The following is a 26,852-nucleotide window of genomic DNA, read 5'->3' on the forward strand; positions in this document are numbered from 1 at the left end:
AGTGAAAGTCAGCCTTAGACTTCCACATAAACATTGTAACTTTGTTCCTCAAACTTTTAAAATCATACGATCTGTATTTAGACCTGTTATAATTGCTCTTATGAGAGCTGAGTCCTGATGTCTTATTAGAATCCAAATTGTTTTATTAATCCAAGGTATTTTTATTTTAGCACTCTTCTTTCTGGTTTTGTATTAGTGTATTTACAGATGATCTCTTTGATTTTTGTCATCCAATTGTAATTCTAGTAGGGCTGCTTATCATTTGTATCATGTAGAAGCCGTTTATAATATCCTTAAGTTTCTTTCTACGTGTTTTATTTAACCAGTCCAGATTAACGTCCCCCATGACGTTACTTCTTTCATACTATGCTGTTTGAGGATGTCTGAAAATTAATCGAGAAAAATGTCTTTAGCTGTGGTCGGTCGGTATACTACAATTACCTTGAAATACATTTCTGAGGAAAATGTAATTTAAATTTTAACATACTCAAATTGATCTACTTTCAATGTTTTCCCTTTCATAAATCATAATTCCTCCCCCCTTTGTCACTCGATCTGTTTTTTCTGTAATGTTGTTCCCCGGGACATTAATTAGAACGAAAGGTGTTGTGGGTTTTAACCATGTCTCTGATAGACAAGGTATCCCAGATTATAGTCTGACATTAACTGCTGTATTTGTTCAGTATGTTTCCTGTGGTAGAAAGTTTAATGATGCGGACACGTTTGTTACTGAATACTTTCTACAGACTTCTGTCTCTCTGCGACTTTGTGTATGTAATAAGCAACTATAAATATTTGATATGCTTAAATTTGTTATTTTAGCTCAGCTGTTGTGTAGCTGTTAGCTCCTTGTAGCCTACAGCAGGAATGTCCAAATTGCAGCCAATAGCTATGTTTTTAACAGACCACCCAAATAATTAAAAATGTGGTATTTGCGTATAGGTCCAATCAGCGGCAGCTACGCCCTGTTTTATCATTTGACCTAAATTTTTGGTTTCGTAGGCAGGACAGAGAGCAAAGGAACAATGTGGGTCATAAGTTGTCCATCTTATACCATGCTAATTGTTGTAAGGATAGTTCACATGAGCGGCCATACCTTGAGTCCCACCATATATAAGAGTCAAAAGGCTCCTATTATGAGTCGTCTAATTGGTGATCATACACTTTGGCGGTTTGGGTGGCAGGGCACACGGACGCACCTCAGTCAGCCAGTGCTAGGACAGTTGGAGCAGTCCCCGTCCTCCATTCGTTCCTGGGAGGCGTCCCCAGTAGTTGTCAGCTGATGTCGTGCTGTCAAGCAACATCAGGAAGTTCCTTCTGTGCGGTATTAAATTGTCAGGGCACAGTTCGTAAGCAGGTCATTACAAGGTGTGTGCAGGTTGACCACAAAGGCAGGGGTCTGTTTGTATCCTGCTGTTCGTCCTGCTGTTCGTCCTGCTGTCACACCTGTTTTTTTTGTGAGCATGTTCTGGCTACAACTTTGGAGCTTGTCTTGTTCAGAGAAGTTGGCAGTCCCCCGGCTGCATAACAGTTTCCACCCTAACTTGACCTAGGACAATTCCGTGACTACCACCCAAGTCCGTCTGTATGGTTTTACGTTTTGTTGAGGTTTTTTTTCCCTCCAGAATTTGGAACTCAAAACATGTACACCCATCGTTTTCATCTCCTCTCGGTTAGTTCAATTTTGCATATCACGTTTTAAAATCACAGTCTTAACTATCCCATTAAATGTCAATCAATAACCCTAATTCAAAGATTATACGTACTACTTCATGTGTATTTAAGTACCCTTTTAATTCACTTAAAGATTATCTATAAGTTAATTTAAACTATCATTTGTCTATCAGTAGGCGCGAGCAAGCTGTCATGCTTGCACTCTGACCTCCCGCTGTGCGTGATACTCTCCAAAACAAAAGAATGTATTTATTCACGTTTCTCCTTATCTTTCAGCTAAATCTTTTAATCTTTTAACTATTAACGTCCGCACTGTTTTTATTTTTATTGTCTGCATTTTAATTTTGCTTTTATTTTCTTTCATTTCACTTTGTTGTCTGTGAAGCACTTTGAAAGCTGTTGAGATTTGCCTTGCCTGTCTCCGACTGGTTATCCAACCTAGTCACAACAAACACACAAGGCCATGCTCTAAGCGCCAGGCCTAATCACACTTCTCCTCTTTTTAACACTTTACATATCGGCTCTTATTCTAATTATTAATGTAGGCTGTTATTTGTAATTATTATTCAACACTATTCACAGCAAACAGTTGTAAAGTTATAGTTATTCGCATTATACTTATATTTCCAAACTAACCACCACCACAGCAGACATCTTCCTCAATCCTACCCCAATACTCCCATAAATTAAAAGTGTTTCACAATAGTGGTTAAGTAGTTGTTTTGAGTAATAGATCTCAATATGGGGAATTTAATAAGACTAAATCACAGCCAGAAAAAGTCACTTGTGGGGTTCCACAAGCCTTGTTATTGGGACCTAAGCTACTTATACTTAATGTAAGTGATCTTTGTTCAGTATCTAATAAATTAAATGTATTACGTTTGCAGATAATACAAATGTATATTGTTCAGGAGAAGACTGTTTCGAGTAAAGAACAACAGTCTTCCAGTTTGTATTCTTAGCTTATTTACATTATGAGGAGAAAACTATCATTTACGGGAGATATTGATTTTTGAAATAGGTCAAGTAAAATAAAAATAAAAACACAAATGTATTTCAGTTTTAGGAGTTAAATGATGTACCATCCTCAGTGATGAGCTGAACACATGTAGTTTTTTGTTATGGTTTTGGAGACCCTTGAAAAGTAAAGTTTTTTGAACATTATAAAATATAGTAACAATTACTTTCATCTTTTAACGTTGATGTTCCAGGTAATTTAATGTTCAGTAAATGTATATCATAGGCCAATATAAGCTTTGGCTCCGCCTATTCCTTTTTCGGTCATTCTTTTTCTTTTCTTTTCTTTCTGTGTGTAAATGTGTATGATTGTTAATATGTCTAATCTGTACTGTTAAACTGCTCACACAAATTGGTTGATGGTTGATTATATGACCAAAATAAACTTATTTCATTTATTCATTCATTATCTATCGCACTCATAGTTTTATTCCATTTTGCATGTAATTATTCCTATTGATTTCTTCCCATTTCACTCAAACAAATAAACAAACTTGCAGCTAACCACAATCAACAGCATACCATTTACGAATACCTTCATTTGTCACTTTCTCATCTTTTCTTCACTTTCGTTTTCCTTTACAAACAACATCCTGTATCCATCTCTTCCTTACACTTCACACAAAGTTTCTATTTTCTGTTCTCCTAGAAACCATTCACGTAACGTAAGGTTATAAACATCCTTTTCCCATATTTTCTCAAACCATCCTCTTCACCCTCAATCTTCCTTCACCTGCTCTCTCTTCCTCTCTCTCTCACCCTCTCTCCTTCTCTCACAATACAAACACAATAATCCAAAATAATCAGTCTTATAAAATAATTTTAGCTTTAGATATGATCTAGGGCAGTGGTTTTCAACCTTTTTTCCCAGTAAAATAAAGAAATAAAATACAGCATAATGTCATCAATTTTTGATTTATTAAATTGTATAACAGTGCACCATATTGCTCATTTGTTGTGGTCTTACTTGACTTATTTGGACAAAAAAAAAAAAAAAGAATAACTAAAACGTTTTTAAAAATTAAACAAGTGATTAAATTATAATAAAGATTTCTATACATATAATCAATCATCAACCTTCTTTGGATATTGTAATAGAGATCCATCTGGGCTCGTGAACTTAATTCTAAATATTTATTTTGTTGAAGAATTATTCTTCTATAATTATATTTATAAAGGATTTTGAATTGTCGCTATTTTAAAATATTTAAAATCTCAGGTACCCCCCTCCTTTGAGAACTACTGATTTAGACTATAAAGAATCCTTTGTCCCACACATCATTAGACTGTACAACTCCTCTTTGGGGGGGCTAGGATGACAGGGAATGCAAAACAATAACAGTACAATACTTTTTTATATCATGGTCGTTAATGCCTAGTTTCTCTTATTATATTCTTATTTTACTGTTCTCTTTTTATTCTCCTTGTAATATTTTTCTATTTTGTTTCCATTTATACCCTTATTAGTTACTGTTTACTTTTTACTTCTTCTTCCTGAGGGAACACTCCTGAAGGAATCAATAACGTTTTATCTGTCTATCTATCTATCTATTACTAACCCGAGCACAATTCATGACGTCATGCTCATCTTGCAGACAGTTATTTCCATTTAGTTTTATTCTCTACATGTAATTCTACATGCACCAATGTCATATAGAAATTTGCTTTCTTTGTTATTTATTTACATTATTATTTCTGGTTTACTTGCTGTCTGTTTACTTAAGTTCTCATATTTTGGTCTGTCTTCCTTCTGATTAGAATTTGTTTAACGCTTCTCTACGTTTTGTTTTGACTATGGCGCTGAGTGTTGGCGACTCTTATCTGTACTTCTTCAGACTCTATGTTTCACAGTTTGCACAGATGCCCTTAGATGTTTTAGAATATAAATTTAACTTTTATTTTATTGTGTGTTTATTCCTAAAAAAATTAAAATGTCAATGTATAATCAATTTATCTTTATCAAATTTAAATTCAATATTATTAATTTATTTGTTGTATAACTATTAATTCAAAGTTACAATGTGTCCTACTCTATGATGTGCGTGTGTGTGTGTGTTTGTCTCAACTTCCACACAGGAACTGGATGGATCAGATAAGCATTAAGGCTGTTCAATACAGTATATTACACACATAATTAATGACTAATGAATTTAACAATGCTTAAATGTCCCAGTCCAAATGTATGTATTGATATTTAAATGTTTATTTATTCATATACAGTATATTTTATTTTTCCTATTATCAAAACCAACCTGTCAGCCTTCTCTTCAGATTGAGTACAGCTGTCCACTATATATATATATATATATATATATTTAAAAAAAAAAAAAAAAAAACTAGCTCAATGCTAATCTAATCCAATGCTATGCTAACTCAATGCTAACCTAGCTTAATGCTAACCTAGCTCAATGATATGATAACTCAATGCTAACCTAGCTTAATGCTAACCTAGCTCAATGCTATCCTAACTCAATGCTAACCTAGCTCAATGCTATGCTAACAGTGTCACACCTCTTCGGCCCACGCCTCACGCAACTGTCACTCACACAGTTATTAAATTACGCATATATCTAAATGTACCAACATAAACTGACTCACTCAATACACACACATTTCAGCATTCATCATTATACACACACATTTATAAATTACAATACCACCCCATGTCCGGACAAATATAAACAACTAATGCACGCATGCTTTTGTGGAATCGGCCGTCTCATATCACAAAAACCAGGTTCCATCATTGCTCATACAACGGCGATTAACCCGTTTCATTGGAGCAGCACCTGCGTTATCCTTCCTGACCAACACGGATAATCGGCCTGAGGCGCTGTAGAATCACCAGGAATCACCCAACAATCCTACAGTACATCGTGTCTGGTCAGTCCATATAGTTTCACCAAGGCTTTACCATATGGAGCCCTTAACTCTATCCATCTATACTGCAGCAAATTTCCAAATTCGTGACAACTTGGCTCAGTTGATCTCCTTTACCGGAGTCACTGAAAGATCACCTTATATCAGGCTTTTTACCCGGCTGCAGTTTCCACATAGACAGATACGTAGGACCTTCATAGACGTCATAAATTTGTGTGGGCCAAATGTCACACCAGTTAGCCAACCTTGCCTTAAATTTCGCTGTGTCCAACTCCGGCTAACCTAATGTACTTGCAGAAAAAAGCATCCTCTGCCAACAACGACAGAGGATGAAGAGGTTAAAAGAAATTTTTCGTCTCACATCGTCTATGCTTCAAAAACACTCCAAACCACCAAAATTCTATTAACAATCCCCTTATAGCTAAAACCAAGAAATCACAAGTTTTCAACAAACAGTTATAGACAAATGATCACATATAAAACAACTCAAGCCAACCAACACATGCCCCAGTCTAGGTTGTTTTTGGAGAACCTGCTAGGCCTATCTTTTATGAAAAAAATTCAGTTTTCGTCTTACCGATCCCGTTTCTCTTCAGACAGACAACTTTTACACAATAAGCAAAATAGCTTACCTTGTATTAGATGCGCGCGTGCAAGCGTTGTCTGCCTGAGAGAGAAGCCGGGAGCGGATGTTGACTTGCAGAGTTCTGGACCATCCTGTTCGTGACGCCAATTTGTGTAGTGGAAAGTCCAGGTTGTCAATGAGAACCAAAGTAGATTAGATCGGTAGGTTGGAGTTCAAATCCCAGCCGAGTCATATCAAAGACTATAAAAATGGGACCCATAACCTCCCTGCTTGGCACTCGGCAACAAAGGGTTGGAGTTGGGGGTTAAATCATCAAAATGATTCCCGGGCGCGGCGCCGCTGCTGCCCACTGCTCCCCAAGGGGATGGGACAAATGCAGAGGACAAATTTCACCACATCTAGTGTGTGTGTGACAATCATTGGTACTTTAATCTTTAATCTTTAATTTAACACAAGAGTTTTATTTTACTCATAATCAAATGGTACAATAGTTGGGTTGAGTTGTCGAGCACACAGAAAGTTTTCCCCCGGGCGCGCCCGACAGCATGGAATAATGGCTACCAAAACACTCTCTTTGTTTGACTTTATGCCTTTCTTATCTTTCTTGTTAGTGTGTCAATGTCTTTTTTGTTTTCCCTATCTGTTCCATAACAACTCGAATCCTTTAGACAGTCAACACATTCTGTAGACAGGTTGGCATGACTTAAAATTCACTTTTGTCCCACACCCGGCCGGGGACACAGAATAGAAGAGAAATCAAAATGAGCATACATTCTTGACAGACATGAAATAAAGGTCAAAGGTCAGAAATTCTACTACAGTGTCTTCATCAGACTGATTGAAAGAGGAGCTGTCTGCGCCAATGTCCAAACACACTTGAACTGACGGACGATACCAGTGCTTCATTACCTCATCCATTGGGGCATTCCCCTGATTGGTTTATTTCATCTCATTGATCAGTCCCTTGGTAGAGTTACTGGCAAGAACAGCAACTTGCTAATCCCGTATGAGTTCAGACCTGCTAATTACCATGTTACCCACAGAGATGTGTGATATTGTATATGCACAATTTGAGCTGAGAGTCAGGAGAAATCTCTAATGAGCATCCCTTATGATTTTCCTTAACACTCCAACTCGAGTCACCTTCATTCTACTGTTGGGTAGTATTGGACTCTGTATATCAGTCCGGCAATGCAAGTGCCATCAAAAATACTGGCACCCAGAGTTATTACACAAATGCAATTTTCCTCTTAATGGAGTGCTGATAGTAACGCTGAGGGCATATATGATTTATTCATTACCCTGCCACTTCTAGGGTGCTTCTATTGAGGACATGATGGAAGGTATAACAGCTCTTCTTCTAAAGAGACTCAGATGATTGAGAGTAGTAAAGTGGTTAAGTGGACCCGGGAGAGTGTTTCCTGCTTTTTGTTTCTGAAGTTTTTTGGCATTAGTCATTCTTCCTGTGATTGAATATGGGATAGGACGCTGTTCCATTGTCAGATTGTTATTACTGTATGTCAGATCCATTATGTCAGATATCTCAGCGTGTGTATGCCCAAAGGAATCACTACAAAAACAAATCTGCAACATCAATCAATGTATGTTCTTGGTACAGTGTTGTGTCAGGAAGAGAGTCCAGTGTAAAAACTATGCCAAAAATCAGTCATGAGACTTACTCACTGTGGCAAGTCAAAGATAACAACTTTAGAAATTTCAAATCATCCATGGATGTGAGTGGTTGTTTGCCTGTGAGTGACTGGAAACCTTTTATAAACAAGGTCAGGCTTGTCATGTACAGACATTTTTATCTTTCAGGCTTTTATATACAAATCTTGTTTATAAAGTTATGATCAGTAGGCAAAATTAACTTGTTTACTATATGACTGGAAACCCGTTGCTGGGATAGGCTTCAGCTCACCTGCTTGAATGGTATTGTATTTGTATATAAATATTTCTGACATACCAAATCAGAAATTATGCCAAAAATAGCAATAGTTTGTAGAAATCAATCTATTGCCTCACAGTCCAAAAACATGCAGGTTGAGTGAAGTGATTGGAGACTCCACATTGCTGTTTGTCTATTTATGCCCTGTGATTGACTTGCGACCAGTCGAGGGTGAACCCAACTTCTTTCCCAAAAGTTAGCTGCCCGTGGCCCAGGATAAGGTAGAGAAAATGGATGAATGTATAATATATCAGCCTATTTCGGAAAACATTTTGGATTTGCCACGTTGGCTTAAAATGTAATCAATATCAGTTTCATTGAACCGTGTCTAACTTTTCCACACATTTTTGGGGACAATAATATGTTTTGCATAATCCTGGTCCCTAAGAAAACAATGAAAAGAGGTTTGACGGAAGTAAGGACAGCATGTGTTGCAATGAGGAGTGATGAATTGCTTAGCTAGAAAGGCACTCAGTGGACCGCAGACGTCCACCAAGGTGGAAATACTGTTGTCTGCATATCAACAGTATGGACTACTGGCAAAGAAGGGTTTCAATGATAGCAAGTAGCGATGAGAGAACATATTACAATTCTTATTCCGATGTGGTAAAACTGTAATGAGTACTTGCCAAGCACATGTGCCACCGATACACGAAGTTTCATGAAAATCAGTTGTGTAGTTTTTCTGTAAAGTTGTAGGGGGCGTAATTACTATTGTATTGATACAGTATATTTTTTGTCAAAGTTCTCCTTTTGGATTCTTTCTGTGCATTCATGCATAGTCCCTAAAGATGTTTCAGCCAGCCATAGCAGGGCTATTGCCATACTTCGTGGCCCCAGGACTGTACAATATTATGCCTTATTGAGACTTCACTGCCAATGTTGCTTGGCTACTGTTCCATCCAGAGACACCCAAACTGTGCATACTGCAAAATCCTCACCTGCACCGTGTTACCTGCAGCGCTGAGCTTCAACACATTCATCACAACCAACGCCTTCAACTCAGTTACAAAGACACACAATTGCTCCTTTACCTTATTATGCACAGGCTTTTATACCATGCATATCATTGGTGCTGCGTTAGCATAGTGCCCCCTTTAATTTGTTAGACAACACGGAAGCCCCACAGATGTTAGGTATTGTTATGAGGCCGTGAGGAAATTACTGCATTATTCATTTTCAATTACTGTGCTGTTTGAATACTCATATAATGCAGCAGCAAATTGGAAACGCCTTGCCATTGTTAACGGTGCGATAAATCTGCTCCATTTGCTTTGTCTCTATAAATACATATTATAATCTGTAGAGACAGCATGTTTAATCAACCTTATACTTGGTTTACTCTATGTAGTTATTTATTTACTAAGTGGCTAAATTAATAGTCAGACCAATCAAAGCAAAAGGCTCCTTTGGCATATTAAATAGCACATTGTATTCTATTATGTTATGATTTGAGGGCTTTCTGGAGCCAACCGCAGACTTTGGAAAGAATAAGTGTTTTCAGCACCTGCTGAGATCACTGTCACAATGGGAGGCCGAGCTTGGCCTTATATATTACGGACTAGTGTGGTTCCTCTCGTCTTCAATGGCTTTTTTTCAATGGCTTTTTATTGCTAATTTGATTCGCTTGGCCTATCAAATAACATGGTCTCCCGCAGACTTACAGGAAGTGGTAATATCACCCATTGCTCGGGTTCTGTTACAACAGACGTAGGTTCTGCTTCTTGATGCCTGGACCTATTCTATTAGCTTTCTTTCATCTGTCATGTCCACAAAGGCTGACTAGATTTTTTTCCCCTGCTGGCGGTTGGCATAGCGACAAGATGGCGCGCAGACTCTCCTCAGCATACAACAGGATGAGGAAATACACTTATGTCTGCATCACATAGCTACTGTACATTTTCTTTTTAGGATAGGATAGCACATTATTGTCATTGCACTTAAAATATGCAGCACTTGTGACTTTTTCAATTCCTTGCAGGTAATTATTTCTACATCTGGTCCTTGAACTCGTTCAAACCAGAGCCCGTTTTGTCATCTCTCATTTGTACATACGTCAGGCCTAATGCCCCCCATGTATAATTCAGTGGCTATCTATTTGCATGCTGCTTAATAAATGAATGAATGCGTAGATGAAGGTTGACATGAGAGATATTCAGGCAGGATAGGATATCACACAGCAATTAAGGATGTGATAAGTGAGCTGCTTGGTCCCTCTCTTACTTGTACCTATATGAGGAACAAGCACACATGCAGCCTCCAAAAATAGACTGGCTATCTCCATTGTGCTTGCACACAAGCTTGTGGACGGACGCCTGTGTTTGTGTATGTGTGCTTCTCAACCATGATTCATTTTCCCTGCTGTGCCAGTCTGTCGCCGGTCTCATTCTGGAGATGACGTTGTCTAATAACCAGTATCAAGACAATGAACAAATTACATGTCAAACTCCAGCATGATTTAGAACACCAATTAGGTTTCTTGTCCTCATTCAATCTGTGATAGCTAAATAACAAGAGTTTTGGTACACACAGGGTTCACAACCCAATTCTGAATTTTTTTCTCCCTTGTAGCCCTGTTCAGATACACGTCATGTAAGTGTAAACAGACTGAAAAAATAACGCATAGACACAGATATCCGCAGATCAAAATGAGGCCTTGACCATACTGCATATAATGCAATACAGAATACCGCCCACTTTTTGTATGATTTGGCCTGCGACAAAAATTGTCGTCAACATTTTGACCACGTTTTCGAATACCGTCCCGGTTCTCATACGACTAGACATTGCGTATTCATTACAGCGCATTCTGCGGAATCGAGGGCCCAAATTAAGAATCCCACGTGTTAGTGACTCAGTCTCTGTATGACTGCAAAGTAACCCACCATTGGGCCAAATAATGTGAACAGCGCTTTGATAAAGAAGGTGAGAAACACTGTTGTAATCCATCATGACTGTTTTGGACTTTGTTATTTTTCCTGTGTTGAGTGTTTCTTCCTGCCAGTGCTTTTATTATGCTCCCCCTTTTTGTCTGTCTTTTTGTGACTTCACTATTACGTCTGAAGCCTGTTACCTCACCTGTTCCTGGTTGGCAATTAGGAGGCTCACCCTCCCCTAATTGCGAATCAGGAGGGTTTATCTACAAGTGTCGCCTTTATTGCAACGCTGGTTCATTGTTCCAATGATTGCGTTGTACTTTCTTATGTTTAACTTTACCTTATCTTTTCTTGCCTAGCCTTGCTTTGCCTAATCTGTAATCTACTGCTGTAGCCATGCTGGTGCATATACATTTTCGAAACCTAGTAAAACCTTCGACTCTCTGCATACAGGGATCATGCCAACTGCAGCAACCGTAACAAACACTATTGAATTACAGTTTGAACTCGTAGCAAATTACAAAGGTGGTGTCTGTGGCTCTGCCCTCCCCACCTCCCTCTGCACTCATCACCATCTTCACCAACAATAATCCTCACTGAAGGTTAGGAATGGGTACTGAATCCGGTACTTTTTTGGTACCATCCGAATCCTGCTGGTCCTACCGATTCACGTAAAATCCAACGGTGCCATGTTACGGTACCTGGTGTGTGTGTGACGTCACACCCACACTTGGTGATCACTCCAGCATCACTGAGAGTGGACTCAGCCAAACTATCTCTAGGTAATGTTTCCATTTTCAATTCCAATACAGAAACTGACTCAAAAAACGTTCCAACGTAAGCACGGAAGACTCCAATTTTCCAAAAATGCGCTAGCTTAATGCTAATACAGTTTACATTGGCTTCGCTATTGACATGCTACTGATTAGTATTAACAATTCTACAACCTGTATGAAGTTGGCCCCCTAACCTTGTCCAAATCTCCCCAAACTTGTCCCATTTGTTTGTGCTACATTTTTGATGGTTTGGGCTGCAAACATTTTTGGTCTAATTAGTACAGTTTTCAAGTTATTAATAAATTATTAAATAATAAATAGCTCCATAAAACATTAATAACATAAATACTATAATAGTTAGACCAAAACGTTTCGCAGCACAAACGTAGCATAAACGATTGGGACTTGTTTATGGAGGTTTTGACAAGGTGGGGTGGCTAGTTATTAATTAATTAATTTTCTACCGCTTGTCCCTCTCAGGTCGCAGGTGGGCTGAAGCCTATCTCAGCTGCACTCGGGCCGAAGGCAGGGTCAAAATGAGTTAATAACTAAAAAACCCAGGTGATTTTACATGGCAATTTCAACACAAATGAAAACTGCAACTAAGATGCATGTTTCAATCAAACAGCTGGTGCGTTATAAGTACAATACTTACATTACTAACTATTTTTAGGGCGCAATAAAAGAATAGATTCAGCTAAGACTGATAAACACTAATGCCATCTAACGTCTTGAAGTTGAGACTCAGAAATGTGACAATAAAACAAGATATGACAACTGGACATGCAGTTATCATAATCAGCTCATTTTTAAATGTTGCAATAAAAATGATTTTATCATCAAAAACAATTCATATCTATTAACATACGACAAAATACAAAGTTGATTCCTTTGAGTACCGGTATCGATTCCCAAGTACCTGGAATTGGTACTGCATCTGTTCGAATGTGAATGGTACCCATCTCTCTTAAAGGTTATAGTGATGCTGAATGCTCAGTAATTAATTCAATTCCTCATTTATATGTATATGTACTTTTGTGCTGTGTTTAGCATGTAAAACTATCTTTATTATTATTTTTATTTGCTAACGAAAACCGAGGTACTACTGTATTAGTTGTATATTCGCTAACTCTAGTGTAAACAGAGCGGATATACCCAGACATCACAAGCTGGATGCTAACGTAATGTGACGATATTTGACGTATGGATGCAAATTACAAGTTGCATGGATCATTACACAGGGGAAAAAATGGTTGATGGGAGGCATGTGAAGTAATACTGAGGTTAAAGGGTGCAGAATTACCAAATTTTTCAAATCCAATAATCCAATATTTTAATCAACACATCGGCCTCAGAGTTAGAGGATTCTGAGGCCATGTCTACACTAAGTCATATAACGTCTTAAACGAATAATTATTTAGCCTAAGCCCCTTTTCAACGAGCGTTTAAGGTCCCCCTCCTCTGACGAATTTTTACACGGCTAAGTGCACCGTGTATTTCTTGAATCTCCGGCACTTAGCTTTGTATGGACTCATTGATCGTTTACAAACTGAGTTTGTAGAGGAAGTGATGCCAGAAAGACTGCGCCCCACACAGGATGTGACGTCAGAAAGAACGCACCACAGCCAGCTTCATAATAAAGCCATTTCGTAACTCGGAGCTAACCACTGGAAATATGAAGGCGAGTTATCCAGACATGCCCGTGTTTCTCCTTCTTCTACATGTACAGACGCTTGTGGAAATCACACATGAATACCTTAAGAGAAAGCGATTGCAGCTATTTCGGATACAACACTTCTCAGACGGCAAGAGAACTTTCAAATGTCAGCCGTGTTTCTACTTAGCGAAAAACTTCATCCATTTGTCGAAGGAGAGACAACGAGAATATGAGCTCCCGTGGATGTGATAAAAAAGGTAGCGTGTGCCGTCGAGGGAAGACGAGGCAAAACTACGGAAAACAGCGAATGCATTTGGACTGGCAAGGCAGACTGTATCAGTTATTATCCGCCATATATGTTGTGGACTCAACGTCTAGGTCCAGAATATATAAAGTCACCAAAAACAAATGGACAATGAAGGTGAAGGTAAAAGAGTGAGTGTCCTGACCAGATATCTAGATCCCTAGTTTGATTGATGTAAAATGTTCTTTATCACATTGTTTAAGTGTCTAATAAAGATTTTATACATTTATGATGTCTCAGGTGTGATTCACTACAATAGGGCTCCACAGCACACTGGATTCCAGTTAATTGAAATACCACAACACTGGATATTGTTCAGATAAGTTAAATTTAAGAACTTGCACACAAAGCAACACTGGAGATGACTATGACGTGCGCATTTTCCGCGCATGCGTACTAGGTCGCGTTGCGTCGGCGGAGGGAGGGGGGCGTGGGTCTTAAACGGTGGCATTGTTGTGTGTGGACAAGGATAGGGTTATGTGTGATTTACCCTGGATAACCTTATCCGGCTTAGTGTAAACGGGGCCTGAGTTTGACTCCAGCTTGGGCCTCTCTTGTGTAGTTTTCATGTTCTCCTTGTTCTTGTGTGGGTTTTTTCTGGGTACTCTGTTTTCTACCTGGCGTTTAAAACTTTCAGAGAGAGATCCTCCCGCCCTATATAACATAATATTCAAATAAAATATAACATAAAATGTGTTATAAGTATTCGCATGCAAGCTCTTCACAGAGAGAGCCATTTGCTATAAGTACATCCCATTGTGTGTAAAGATGTGCTGCTGCAGGGGGACATATTTTCATGTTTCATACATGAGCTCATTAACGGTGCTCAGATTGCCTCCGCCTTCATCCTAACTGCCTAACTAACGCTCAGCCAACCTGCGTCTGCAGCCTCGAGCGCATCTCAAAGCTGGCAGGGGGCTACAGGAAGCAACGCAAGATAGCTGTCCAGCTTGAAGCCCCGCAGAAAGACTGGCACGATATAAGGGCACACAGTATGCACTGATTTAAAAATCTCACATTTCCCTCAAGCCTTCTCAAGTTGGATTCCCTGTGCACCTCTTGAGGCGGGATTTTTACTTTCTCGAACAATGTTCTCGCCTACTGTGATGATTATTGCCCTTCCTAATCACATGTATAATATCGCAAATGACAATCGCTTTTAATGAAATTAGAGTTGTGATTTGTTGCTAGGATACATATTCCTTCCCCATTGTGTAGCACATTCAATACAAGTACAACATGCTGAGTTCTTTCTTTCTTCTTTCCATGCAGAAAGCAAGTTGAAAGAAAACACCGGAAAATACATTGAGCTGTTGGAGGACAGGTTGCACAGGTATGTGTTCTGTAATGTTTTTGTTATATGAGCACATACATGGGGGTTCTGTTTTTCACAGGAGTTAAAAAGTAAAAAGCTCAGCCATAAACAGAACAACCTCCCCCAAGGACTCACCTCTATTGTCCTCTCAGCAATTGCAATCACGTCTGCAACCACCTCATGCTCTCACACCTTCTTCTCATGCGATTTGTTTCCCAGAGCCTTTCTCACTTTTTCTCTCCGTCTCACACATAAGTTATGTGACAGCTTCTGCTCTCCTTTTCACATATTATCTGTACTTTTATTGTATATACACCTCAGGTTAGAGTCTGTTCCTCTCTGCAAGCAGATTTGGACACAGGAGTATGTGGTCAATATTCTTTAGATAATATGGAACCTATTTTCAATTGTTTTACATCTACTATTCTAGCATTTGAGCACGGACATTTTAGTATTTACTTATAATATTGGGGTTGGTCCAGAGAGCAGTTTTTTTGCTATAATTGTGTATCTGCAGCTTAGACACTTTTGATGATAATGGACACTAATAGATGTTTAATTTTCATTGGGTCACCAGATGTTTAGTTAATCATGGTTATTAAGATCTAATTAGCATAAAAAGACTTCACAATTTAAGATGACACTGACACTTTTAATGAGAGAAAGGCTCCCAGCAACGCCAAGCAAGTGTGACGTCAGGCTCTCTGCGGCTCGCTTTTTGTCACGGACATGGCGCAACAATATCTAAACAGAGTCTCTACACACAAGTACAATGTCCAATAACACCAGAAATAGATGCTAGATTTTAGGGCTGCAACTAACGATTAATTTGATAATCGATTAATCTGTCGATTATTACTTCGATTAATCGATTAATAATCGGATAAAAGAGACAAACAAAATTTCTATCCTTTCCAGTATTTTATTGAAAAAAACCCAGCATGCTGGCACCATACTTATTTTGATTATTGTTTCTCAGCTGTTTGTACATGTTGCAGTTTATAAATAAAGGTTTAAATAAAATTGCCTCTGCGCATGCGATTAGTTGTTGCAGCCCTACTAGATTTGTTGCCAGTCATTTTTATTAAACACAGAGTGACTAAAAGGATTAAAGAAATCTCTAAAAAAATAAAACATTCTCAACAAAGTATATTGTACAATAAGCAGCAACACATTTAAAATATGACAAATCGATATTATGCAAGAAAAATATAAATGTTAATACTATACTTAATAATAATACATTTGTTTTAAATGTGCATTCACATTTTTTTGCCTTTTTAAAGAATAGATGCATCATAGCCCCCACCACCACAGGTGTTTTGACAATTTAGGGGAATCTCTGACATTAACAAAATAAAAATGTCTAACATTACGATCATGCTTCGTCAGAGATATTTTTTAATGTTTTTTTGTGATATTTGCACCTAAAGAAATGCTAGTACATCAGTTGAGGAATATGAGGGCGGTTGTTGTGTGTTTTCTGGCTGGCTTGTGTAAATTATTTTATAACATGTTCTGGTCGAGTCCTCAATTACAGAATCATTATCAGGCTTAATATTACATTTGATTAATTAATAGAGTAGGTTAAAACATTGTCATGCAGCAATATGAAGACCATTAACTTGTAAAACATGTCATGTACAGAATATCAGAAACATTTATTCAGGTAGAAATATCACAGATTACAGCTGGGATAGCCCCACCACAAATGATCCATCTAGGTTACCCTTATTAATCTGAAAATTATACCTATCTGCGATTAATCACGATTGACTATGAACATGCAATTATCGCGATAAAATATTTTATTCATTTGACAGCCCTAATATAATAATGTAATATACTGTATATATATATATATATATATATATATATATATATATATATATATATATATATATATATATATATATATATATATATATATATATATATATATATATATATATACACACAGTATATATATATATATATACACAGTGTATATATATATATATATATATATATATATATCTATATATATATATATATCTATATATATATATATATATCTATATATATATATATATATATATATATATATATATATATATATATATATATATATATATATATATATATATATATATATATATATATATATATATATATATATATATATATATATATATATACACACAGTATATATATATATATATACACAGTATACATATATATATATATATGAGTGACTAGCGTTGTGTATGTGTATGTATAAACTCTTTAGCCCAGGGGTCACCAACCTTTTCGAAACCAAGAGCTACTTCTTGGGTACTGATTAATGCGAAGGGCTACCAGTTTGATACACACTTAAATAAATTGCCAGAAATAGCCAATTTGCTCAATTTACCTTTAACTCTATGTTATTATTAATAATTAATGATATTTATCTCTATATATATATATATATATATATTTATTTCTATATATAGAAACAGATAAATATCAATATGCAACACTTAATTTTTATATTTTCTCTAAGTGCACATTTTTCAAATTGAACATTTTCAAATGATCACTTCTAAGACAGCTTTGTGAAATCACAATATCCCATTTTAACTAGCTAGCCACTCACATTTTTTAACAAATCATGAGTTACTTTGCACCATGTTTGTAAAAATAATAACTCATGTAAAATACAAAAGTCAACTCTCAAATTTTTAAATAAATCATGTCACACTTTGAACTGGACACCAAATCTGTCATCTGTTTCTTTGTCAGTTAGTGAAGACCAAGTCTTTAAAATATTTTCTTGGATTTTTAAATTTTTTTTGAGTTTTGTCTCTCTTAGAATTAAAAATGTCGAGCAAAGCGAGACCAGCTTGCTAGTAAATAAATAACATTTAAAAAATAGAGGCAGCTCACTGGTAAGTGCTTGTCAAGTGTTTTGCTTTTTTCGCTGTGCTTATCCCACACTTGAAGGGATATACCAATGCTGAATGTGGCTTCTGGATTTCACTCAAAAGACGTAGTTACTTTTTTCCTTTTATTTTCCTTTAGTTTGCAACAGTTTTTCCAACGAAGAAACAGCTTCTTTTTTCTTCTTTAGTCTTTTTTAGCAGTCTTTAGCAGTGTTAATAGACTTTAGTGGACTTTAGTTTCTTTAGCTGTCATTAGCTGTCTTTAGTAGCCTTTAGCTTCTTTAGTAGGTGAAAAACCTTTAAGGACAAAACACCACAAGATTAACATGCTGTAAAAAATCAATCAATTATCAATCCCATAATTTACAATTATTAATTAGGCTATCAAACACTTAACAATTAAACAAGTGCAAGAAAATGGATTAATATTTTCCCTTTAAAGGCCTACTGAAAGCCACTACTACCGACCACGCAGTCTGATAGTTTATATATCAATGATGAAATCTTAACATTGCAACACATGCCAATACGGCCGGGTTAACTTATAAAGTGACATTTTAAAATTCCTGGGAAATATCCGGCTGAAACATCGCGGTATGATGACGTATGCGCGTGACGAAGTCCGAGTAACGGAAGTTATGGTACCCCGTAGAATCCTATACAAAAAGCTCTGTTTTCATTTCATAATTCCACAGTATTCTGGAGATCTTTTGCAATTTTTTTAATGAACAATGAAGGCTGCAAAGAAGACAGTTGTAGGTGGGATCAGTGTATTAGCAGCGGACTACAGCAACACAACCAGGAGGACTTTGTTGGAGCGCTAGCCGCGCTAGCTGCGCTAGCCGGCGACTTCACCTTGACTTCCTACGTCTCCGGGCCGCCAAACGCATCGGGTGAAGTCCTTCGTCCTTCTGCCGATCGCTGGAACGCAGGTGAGCACGGGTGTTGATGAGCAAATGAGGGCTGGCTGGCGTAGGTGGAGAGCTAATGTTTTTAGCATAGCTCTGTGCAGTCCGGTTGCTAAGTTAGCTTCAATGGCGTCGTTAGCACAGCATTGTTAACCTTCGCCAGCCTGGAAAGCATTAACCGTGTATTTACATGTCCACGGTTTAATATTATTGTTGATTTTCTATCTATACTTCCAGTCAGGGGTTTATTTCTTTTGTTTCTATATGCAGTTAAAGCAAGATGCTATCACGTTAGCTCGTAGCTAAAGCATTTCGCCGATGTATTGTCGTGGAGATAAAAGGCACTGAATGTCCATTTCGCGTTCTCGACTCTCATTTTCAAGAGGATATAGTATCCGAGGTGGTTTAAAATACAAATCTGTGATCCACAATAGAAAAGGAGAGTGTGGAATCCAATGAGCCAGCTTGTACCTAAGTTACGGTCAGAGCGAAAAAAGATACGTCCATCGCTGCCTCTCAAGTCATTCACTGTAACGTTCCTCATCTACGAATCTTTCATCCTCGCTCAAATTAATGGGGTAATCATCACTTTCTCGGTCCGAATCTCTCTCGCTCCATTGTAAACAACGGGGAATTGTGAGGAATCCTAGCTCCTGTGACGTCACGCTACTTCCGGTACAGGCAAGGCTTTTTTTTATCAGCGAGCAAAAGTTGCGAACTTTATCGTCGATTTTCTCTACTAAATCCTTTCAGCAAAAATATGGCAATATCGCGAAATGATCAAGTATGACACATAGAATGGATCTGCTATTCCCGTTTAAATAAAAAAAAATCATTTCAGTAGGCCTTTAAGTTAATTCAGATTTTAAATAAATTGTCTCAACATAAATGCACCAAGATACATATAAAATACATTTAACACCAGAAACACAATAGATAAATGAAGCAGAAAACCCAATATGCATAAATACCTAACCAATTAACCACCTATTTTAGATAAATATTTAAAATCCATATCCAATATAAATATATTATTAATTTAGCAGTGAAACACTCAATCTTAAACGCTGTCTACTGGTAGAAAAATACCCCTTTTCTATGCCCTCACTAGCAGCCAATGATCCAATACAGTTAAATCCAACACTTTAAGTTGAGCGACTTCACCCTCCTGATGAAGCAAACTGCTCCAACATTTATCAAACTAATCAAAGAATCACAACACTTCCTTACTAAACAACAGTTACACAAAACACCGTGTGTATTTAGCCTCCAGACTAAGCACGCTACATGCACACAACTCCCCCATCTCACCAGCGCAACAGGTGCGCCACACCCACAAAGAGAAATAAAGTGCAAGTCCGTTCAGCTTTTGGTTTTGGTACACTTTTGGCACAACTCTGTGTTATCTGTAATGAACCAAACCTTTTTCCACTCTGCGGTGGCGTCTTTTGTACTCCTTGATTTGACACAGCTGTCTAATTACCGGGCTCGCGCACCAGCAGACGAGACGGAAGCGCGAGCTGATAATAATGCCGAATTATATACATTTCCTGGGGTTGCCAAGGTGAATAGGGATGTGGATGTGCTCTAAAATAAAAAATAATTTTATTAAGTGGGACGGCGTGGCGAAGTTGGTAGAGTGGCCGGGTCAGCAATCGGAGGGTTGCTGGTTACTGGGGTTCAATCCCCACCTTCTACCATCCTAGTCACGTCCGTTGTGTCCTTGGGCAAGACACTTCACCCTTTCTCCTGATGGCTGCTGGTTAGCGCCTTGCATGGCAGCTCCTGCCATCAGTGTGTGAATGTGTGTGTGAATGGGTGAATGTGGAAATACTGTAAAAGCGCTTTGAGTACCTTGAAGGTAGAAAAGCGCTATACAAGTATAACCCATTTATCATTTATCATTTATTTGGCTGGTTGCCAAGCAGCCGCAGTTACGCGCTCGCGCATCAGCTGACGAGACAGCTGTTCGCCGCTACAGTGCTGCTATTTGAGCTATTTTTAGAACAGGCCAGCGGGCGACTCATCTGGTCCTTACAGGCTACCTGGTGCCCGCGGGCACCGCGTTGGTGACTCCTGCTCTAGCCCCTGAATATAAGACAACCTGTGTTTTTCAGACGGTTTTCTAGGGAAAGAAGCTTGTTGTGTCTTTATCTGATTAGTGACACTAAATTCAGTTCTTATTGCAATTTATTCTTGTTACATGGTTTTGAAAATAATATGCATATATACATTTATCACTCGAATATGCAAATATGCTTTTCTCCAAAAATTCACCCCACTGTCTTCCACCAACTCATCGTAGCTTGAAGTTAATTCCCTTTCATATGCTTCAATAATAACATTGAATGGATTATAAAATATTGCAAAAAGTAGTATTTCCTGACCCGTGCAAGACATGAGCTCAGTCAGATGAAATATGATGCAGAGCTAGGAATTAGGCTTATATTGTCAGACTGTGCAGGGTTTATTAGTGATGTGTGAGCTGTCATTTATTAAATCCTTAGACAACAGCAGTGTTCTCTTGGTATTCAGCAGACACATTCGCTCTGATGTTCATTTCAATTCATGTTATTTGAAAGATAGGAATTTGTGTCTTTAGTGGCTGCCATATCTCCCTACCAAATGCAGTTACAGCCTCAGGCAAGGTCCACCAGCTTCCTTGTACTTCTGTGTGGCACAGTGACACATAATTCACTTAACAAAAAAGATGCAGTGGACACACTTATATATACATTTACAAGCTGGTAGCCGCACACATGCACATACTGTACACATTCATCCATCATCCGCTGTCAATGTAATCAGTCTGCTTTAATGTACATTGCTGGTGACGGAAGGTGAGCAGAGGGAGGAGGGTTAAATGAGGAGAGGAAGGAATGCTGGAGAAAGAGGAGGGTGCACAAGATTAGCACTGGTGTGATGGCTAGTCTCCGTGGCGACGGATGGTTTTGGAAAAAAAGCAATTATCTATCCCTTGCTAAAGACTAGGACTGCATGTTAGAGCTGCACCAACGTTGTAAATGTGTCGCCAGGACAAAAACATTTTGTTCACAGGAGCAGCTTAGTCATTTAATTATCCAAGAAAAAGGCTTTTTTTTTAATCTAGCCATTCTTCAAACAAGCTTGGGGTGCCATTTATTGTTTCTGCGGTAAAATCCAAATGACAAAAAAAAAACAGAAGCTGATAAAACACAAAGAAAACATGCTCTTTGAGTCCAAGCTGAGGACGTTCTGTGAGCATCCAAACAGCATGTGTCAAGTGTGGATTGTGTATATCACAGCAACCCTGGCTGATTGGCTGGCTGCTTTAAAAATTTCCCCAGAAATCAAAGAACCCACTTCACAAAGAGTTCACTGCACCATACCTCATCCCTCAGACTCCCTCCAATAGGGAATGTATTTAACCACACTTTCTGGAAGCGCACACCATTTTGTTTGCCCTCAACTGGCTTGTTCACAGAACGCTTCCGTGAGCGGGGACTCTCAGGTGATTGTGTTTTAAATGGGCGTGCAGGTTTGTTGTATTCGCACACATCCTCAGTGTTGATTGGCTAGTCTTGTTCTAAAAGTTTAAACTGAAATATTCTCACATTGAGGCTTTGGCATTTGGTTTCATGATCATCTTGTCCATGTTAAGACAATGGTGTAGTGCAAATTGGCAGGGAACGGTCAGGCCTGTCTCCCTTTCTAGGTCGAGTTGCCTTTATTTTCCAGAAAATGACCCTTATTTTTTAATACAAATTTATTGTTATTAGTTTTATTATCAGGGAATTCTGCGTATCCCTGCTTTGACCCCCACCACCTAATTTATACTCAGCGAAGCAAAAGGCAGTGGCTGAAGGATCATAGTTTATATTAAATCCTTGTGCACTGGGAGTACATCCTCACAATAATCCCATGATCATATTGTATTAGGGCTGTATTATATTATATTAAGTACGGCAGACAATCTAGTTCAAATAGAAATTTCTGTTGTTTGCATATTTGAAAAGTTCAGCTAACAGACAGCAATCTCCATTCAGACAGACATGCAAAAAACACCTTAAGTAATTTACATATTGTGCCTTTTCCACACACACACACACACACACACACACACACACACACACACACACACACACACACACACACACACACACACACACACACACACACACACACACACACACACACACACACACACACACACACACACACACACACACACACACACACACACACACACACACACTAACCACTACTCCAGGTTTTATCCAAAAGCACATATCGAATACTATACTCGGCATATATTTAAATATCACCTATTGGATTAATGTTTCTCTTCTAAGCAAATATACACTTCACAGGAGAAGCATTTATCAAACTCATTATCTTGATCAACATACATGCAACAGCTCTGTGCTCTGCCATTCATGAATAGGATATTTTATTGTGAAGACCAGAATAATAAAGCCCACGTAAATTGACAATTTCCATCCATTTTTATTTGAAAAGGCTTGTGTGTACATAAACAGCCCTGTAGTCTGCCTCTTGTTAGTTGTAGTTAGTACAGTTTGCCTGACTAAAAAAATGAAGTTCCCAGCCAGGTACCTTTTCTCTCTGTGGGGAGGTCTAATCCTAGTGCCAGAAGGACTACACCACAGCATCTCCTTTCAGGAGTTAAAGTCATCATCTCTCCTCTGCGGAAAGAGTGGTGCAGAGAGGAGAAAGTGCAGTCGTGTCAGTCAGCAGACAAAGGGGGTGTGCCTGCATACCACCCTATCTTATTATTGGGCCAGCAATAAAGCAGCACACACACACCCTGTCACTGTCGCATGGCTGCCACCAATTAACCCCTAGCTAAGAAGTTCAAACAAAGGAACACTGGGATGCCCTCATCACAGGGCTGCATTTAGCAAACTTAATCCAGAAAGCAGCAGTCATCTTTAATGATTTACTGTCATTATTAAGGGAGACACTATGTGATAGGTGTGACATTTTTAGAGCTATTTTTCATCAAATAGTTTTTCTGTGTGCACACCTTTGTGTGCGTGTTGCTCTTCACTTTAGAAGAGGAAAATAACAATAGCATGGCTCAATGGGTAAAAACAAAATTTAGAGGCAGCAGCAGCGCTGAGTGCAAGACTGCCCGTGTGCCAAAATGAAGGTTAGAGGAGGGCTGATGGACAGGACATACAGGCTGGTAACCTTTTTTAGGCAGGAGAAGGACTGGAATAAAAGAGTGGAATTAAATTTTCAGAGGCTTCATTACTGCTGAGGAACGCAGAACAATGTTGTCTGGAAAAGAGTAAAGTTTCTCATCGTCATTATTAATAACATTTTAATATTCTTAATTGTCCTACAAGTGTAAAAATTAGTTAACCAATATATGATAAGCATACTTTAAAGGCCTACTGAAATGAATTGTTTTTATTTAAACGGGAATAGCAGATCCATTCTATGTGTCATACTTGATCATTTTGCGATATTGCCATATTTTTGCTGAAAGGATTTAGTATAGAACAACGTCGATAAAGTTCGCAACTTTTGGTCTCTGATAAAAAAAAACCTTGCCCCTACTGGAAGTAGCGTGACGTTGTCAGTTGTTCACTCCCTCATATTTTCCTATTGTTTTCAACGCAGCTAGAGCTATTTGGACCATTACCCCATTAATTTGAGCGAGGATGAAAGATTCGTGGACGAGGAACGTTAGAGTGACGGACTAGAATGCAGTGAAATACATATTTTTTTTCCGCTCTGACCGTAACTTAGGTACAAGCTGGCTCATTGGATTCCACACTCTCTCCTTTTTCTATTGTGGATCACGGATTTGTATTTTAAACCACCTCAGATACTATATCCTCTTGAAAATGAGAGTCGAGAACGCGAAATGGACATTCAGTGCCTTTTATCTCCACGACAATACATCGGCGAAACGCTTTAGCTACAAGCTAACGTGATAGCATCGTGCTTTAACTGCATATAGAAACCAAAAAAATAAACCCCTGACTGGAAGGATAGATAGAAAATCAACAATACCATTAAACCGTGGACATGTAAATACACAGTTAATGCTTTCCAGGCTGGCAAAGGTTAACAATGCTGTGCTAACGACGCCATTGAAGCCTACTTAGCAACCGGACCGCACAGAGCTATGCTAAAAACATTAGCTCTCCACCTACACCAGCCAGCCTTCATCTGCTCATCAACACCCGTGCTCACCTGCGTTCCAGCGATCGACGGAAGGACGAAGGACTTCACTCGATGCGTTTGGCGGCCCGGAGACGTAGGAAGTCAAGGTGAGGTCGCCGGCTAGCGCGTCTGCTCTCCAACAAAGTCCTCCTGGTTGTGTTGCTGTAGTCCGCTGCTAATACACCGATCCCACCTACAACTGTCTTCTTTGCAGCCTTCATTGTTCATTAAACAAATTGCAAAAGATGTCCAGAATACTGTGGAATTATGAAATGAAAACAGAGCTTTTTGTATAGGATTCTACGGGGTACCATAACTTCCGTTTAACTGACTACGTCACGCGCATACGTCATCATACCGCGATGTTTCAGCCGGATATTTCCCGGGAAATTTTAAATGTCACTTTATAAGTTAACCCGGCCGTATTGGCATGTGTTGCAATGTTAAGATTTCATCATTGATATATAAACTATCAGACTGCGTGGTCGGTAGTAGTGGGTTTCAGTAGGCCTTTAATAGATGATAACAATAACACACTTACACCTATGGAATATGAGGTGTGAATAAATGTAATAAAATGTGTGTTTCATTTTTTTTATTGCAGCATGTCTCCTGCTCCTTTTTAAAAGGCAGTTGTTATCCCCTGCACTTTTTAACGTCCCAAAGTAATCCCACGCTGTTGAATGGAGACAAGTCAAACACTAGTGCCAGGCAGAAAACAGCTGCTCAGGCTGAAGCTGGTCCCTTTAGACTGCCCACAAGCTAGGATTTCTGGGGCTGCCTTCCTGCCAACAGATTGACAGCACGCAGCAGCTGACCAATCAGGGGTCAGTTGTAAGATAAGAGGCGCATGCAATCTGAATTACGATCAAGTAAGACAAATATAAAATCCAAACACGAGGAATGTAGTGATCCATCCAAGGAACTTTTTCCAAGGATAAAAGGAACTACTGGAGATACTGATATGACATTTGACACAGAATATATATACAGTGGGGCAAAAAAGTATTTAGTCAGCCACCCATTGACAATCAATGGGTGGCTGACTAAATACTTTTTTGCCCCACTGTATATATATATATTTTTTTTCTCTTCCAACATTTTTCATTTCCATTGTTCAGTTTGTTCCTTGACTTGAAATCCATCCATCCATCCATTTTCTACCGCTTATTCCCTTCGGGGTTGCGGGGGGCGCTGGAGCCTATCTCAGCTCCAATCGGGCGGAAGGCGGGGTACACCCTGGAGAAGTCGCCACCTCATCACAGGGCCAACACAGATAGACAGACAACATTCACACTCACATTCACACACTAGGGCCAATTTAGTGTTGCCAATCAACCTATCCCCAGGTGCATGTCTTTGGAGGTGGGAGGAAGCCGGAGTACCCGGAGGGAACCCACGCAGTCACAGGGAGAACATGCAAACTCCACACAGAAAGATCCCGAGCTCGGGATTGAACTCACAACAACTCAGGACCTTCGTATTGTGAGGCAGACGCACTAACCCCTCTTCCACCGTGCTGCCCTGACTTGAAATCAATATTCGAAAAAAGCCAAAGTAAAAGCCAAAACATGAATCAACACAATCCTTTGACGCTCTGAACTGAGGTCTTTCACGATATTTAGAAGTCTTAATGAGTTTGATACGACTTAAGAGGTTTGTTGTCCCCCAAATGTTTTGTCAAGTTCAGAATTATTTGAATTATGTATATATATATATATATATATATATATATATATATATATATATATGTATATATATATATATATATATATATATATATATATATATATGACTGTTTGTGACAATGCTACAAATGGACAGCGGCCCATAG

At 38.5% G+C, this 26,852-nt stretch overlaps 1 protein-coding gene across 5 annotated transcripts in view; it reads left to right on the plus strand.

The window, feature by feature from the left end:
* The window catches only part of LOC133657336 (disrupted in schizophrenia 1 protein-like), a 189,672-nt gene that overhangs the window by 119,123 nt on the left and 43,697 nt on the right, over nucleotides 1-26,852 (plus strand). For all 5 annotated transcript variants that reach the window (XM_062058538.1, XM_062058537.1, XM_062058539.1 and 2 more), the window contains exon 15: nucleotides 14,991-15,051. In XM_062058538.1, the coding sequence (XP_061914522.1) occupies nucleotides 14,991-15,051 (61 nt within the window). The remainder of the gene's footprint in view (nucleotides 1-14,990; nucleotides 15,052-26,852) is intronic.

Source organism: Entelurus aequoreus, linkage group LG09, assembly GCF_033978785.1.
Source record: "Entelurus aequoreus isolate RoL-2023_Sb linkage group LG09, RoL_Eaeq_v1.1, whole genome shotgun sequence".
NCBI lineage: Eukaryota > Metazoa > Chordata > Actinopteri > Syngnathiformes > Syngnathidae > Entelurus > Entelurus aequoreus.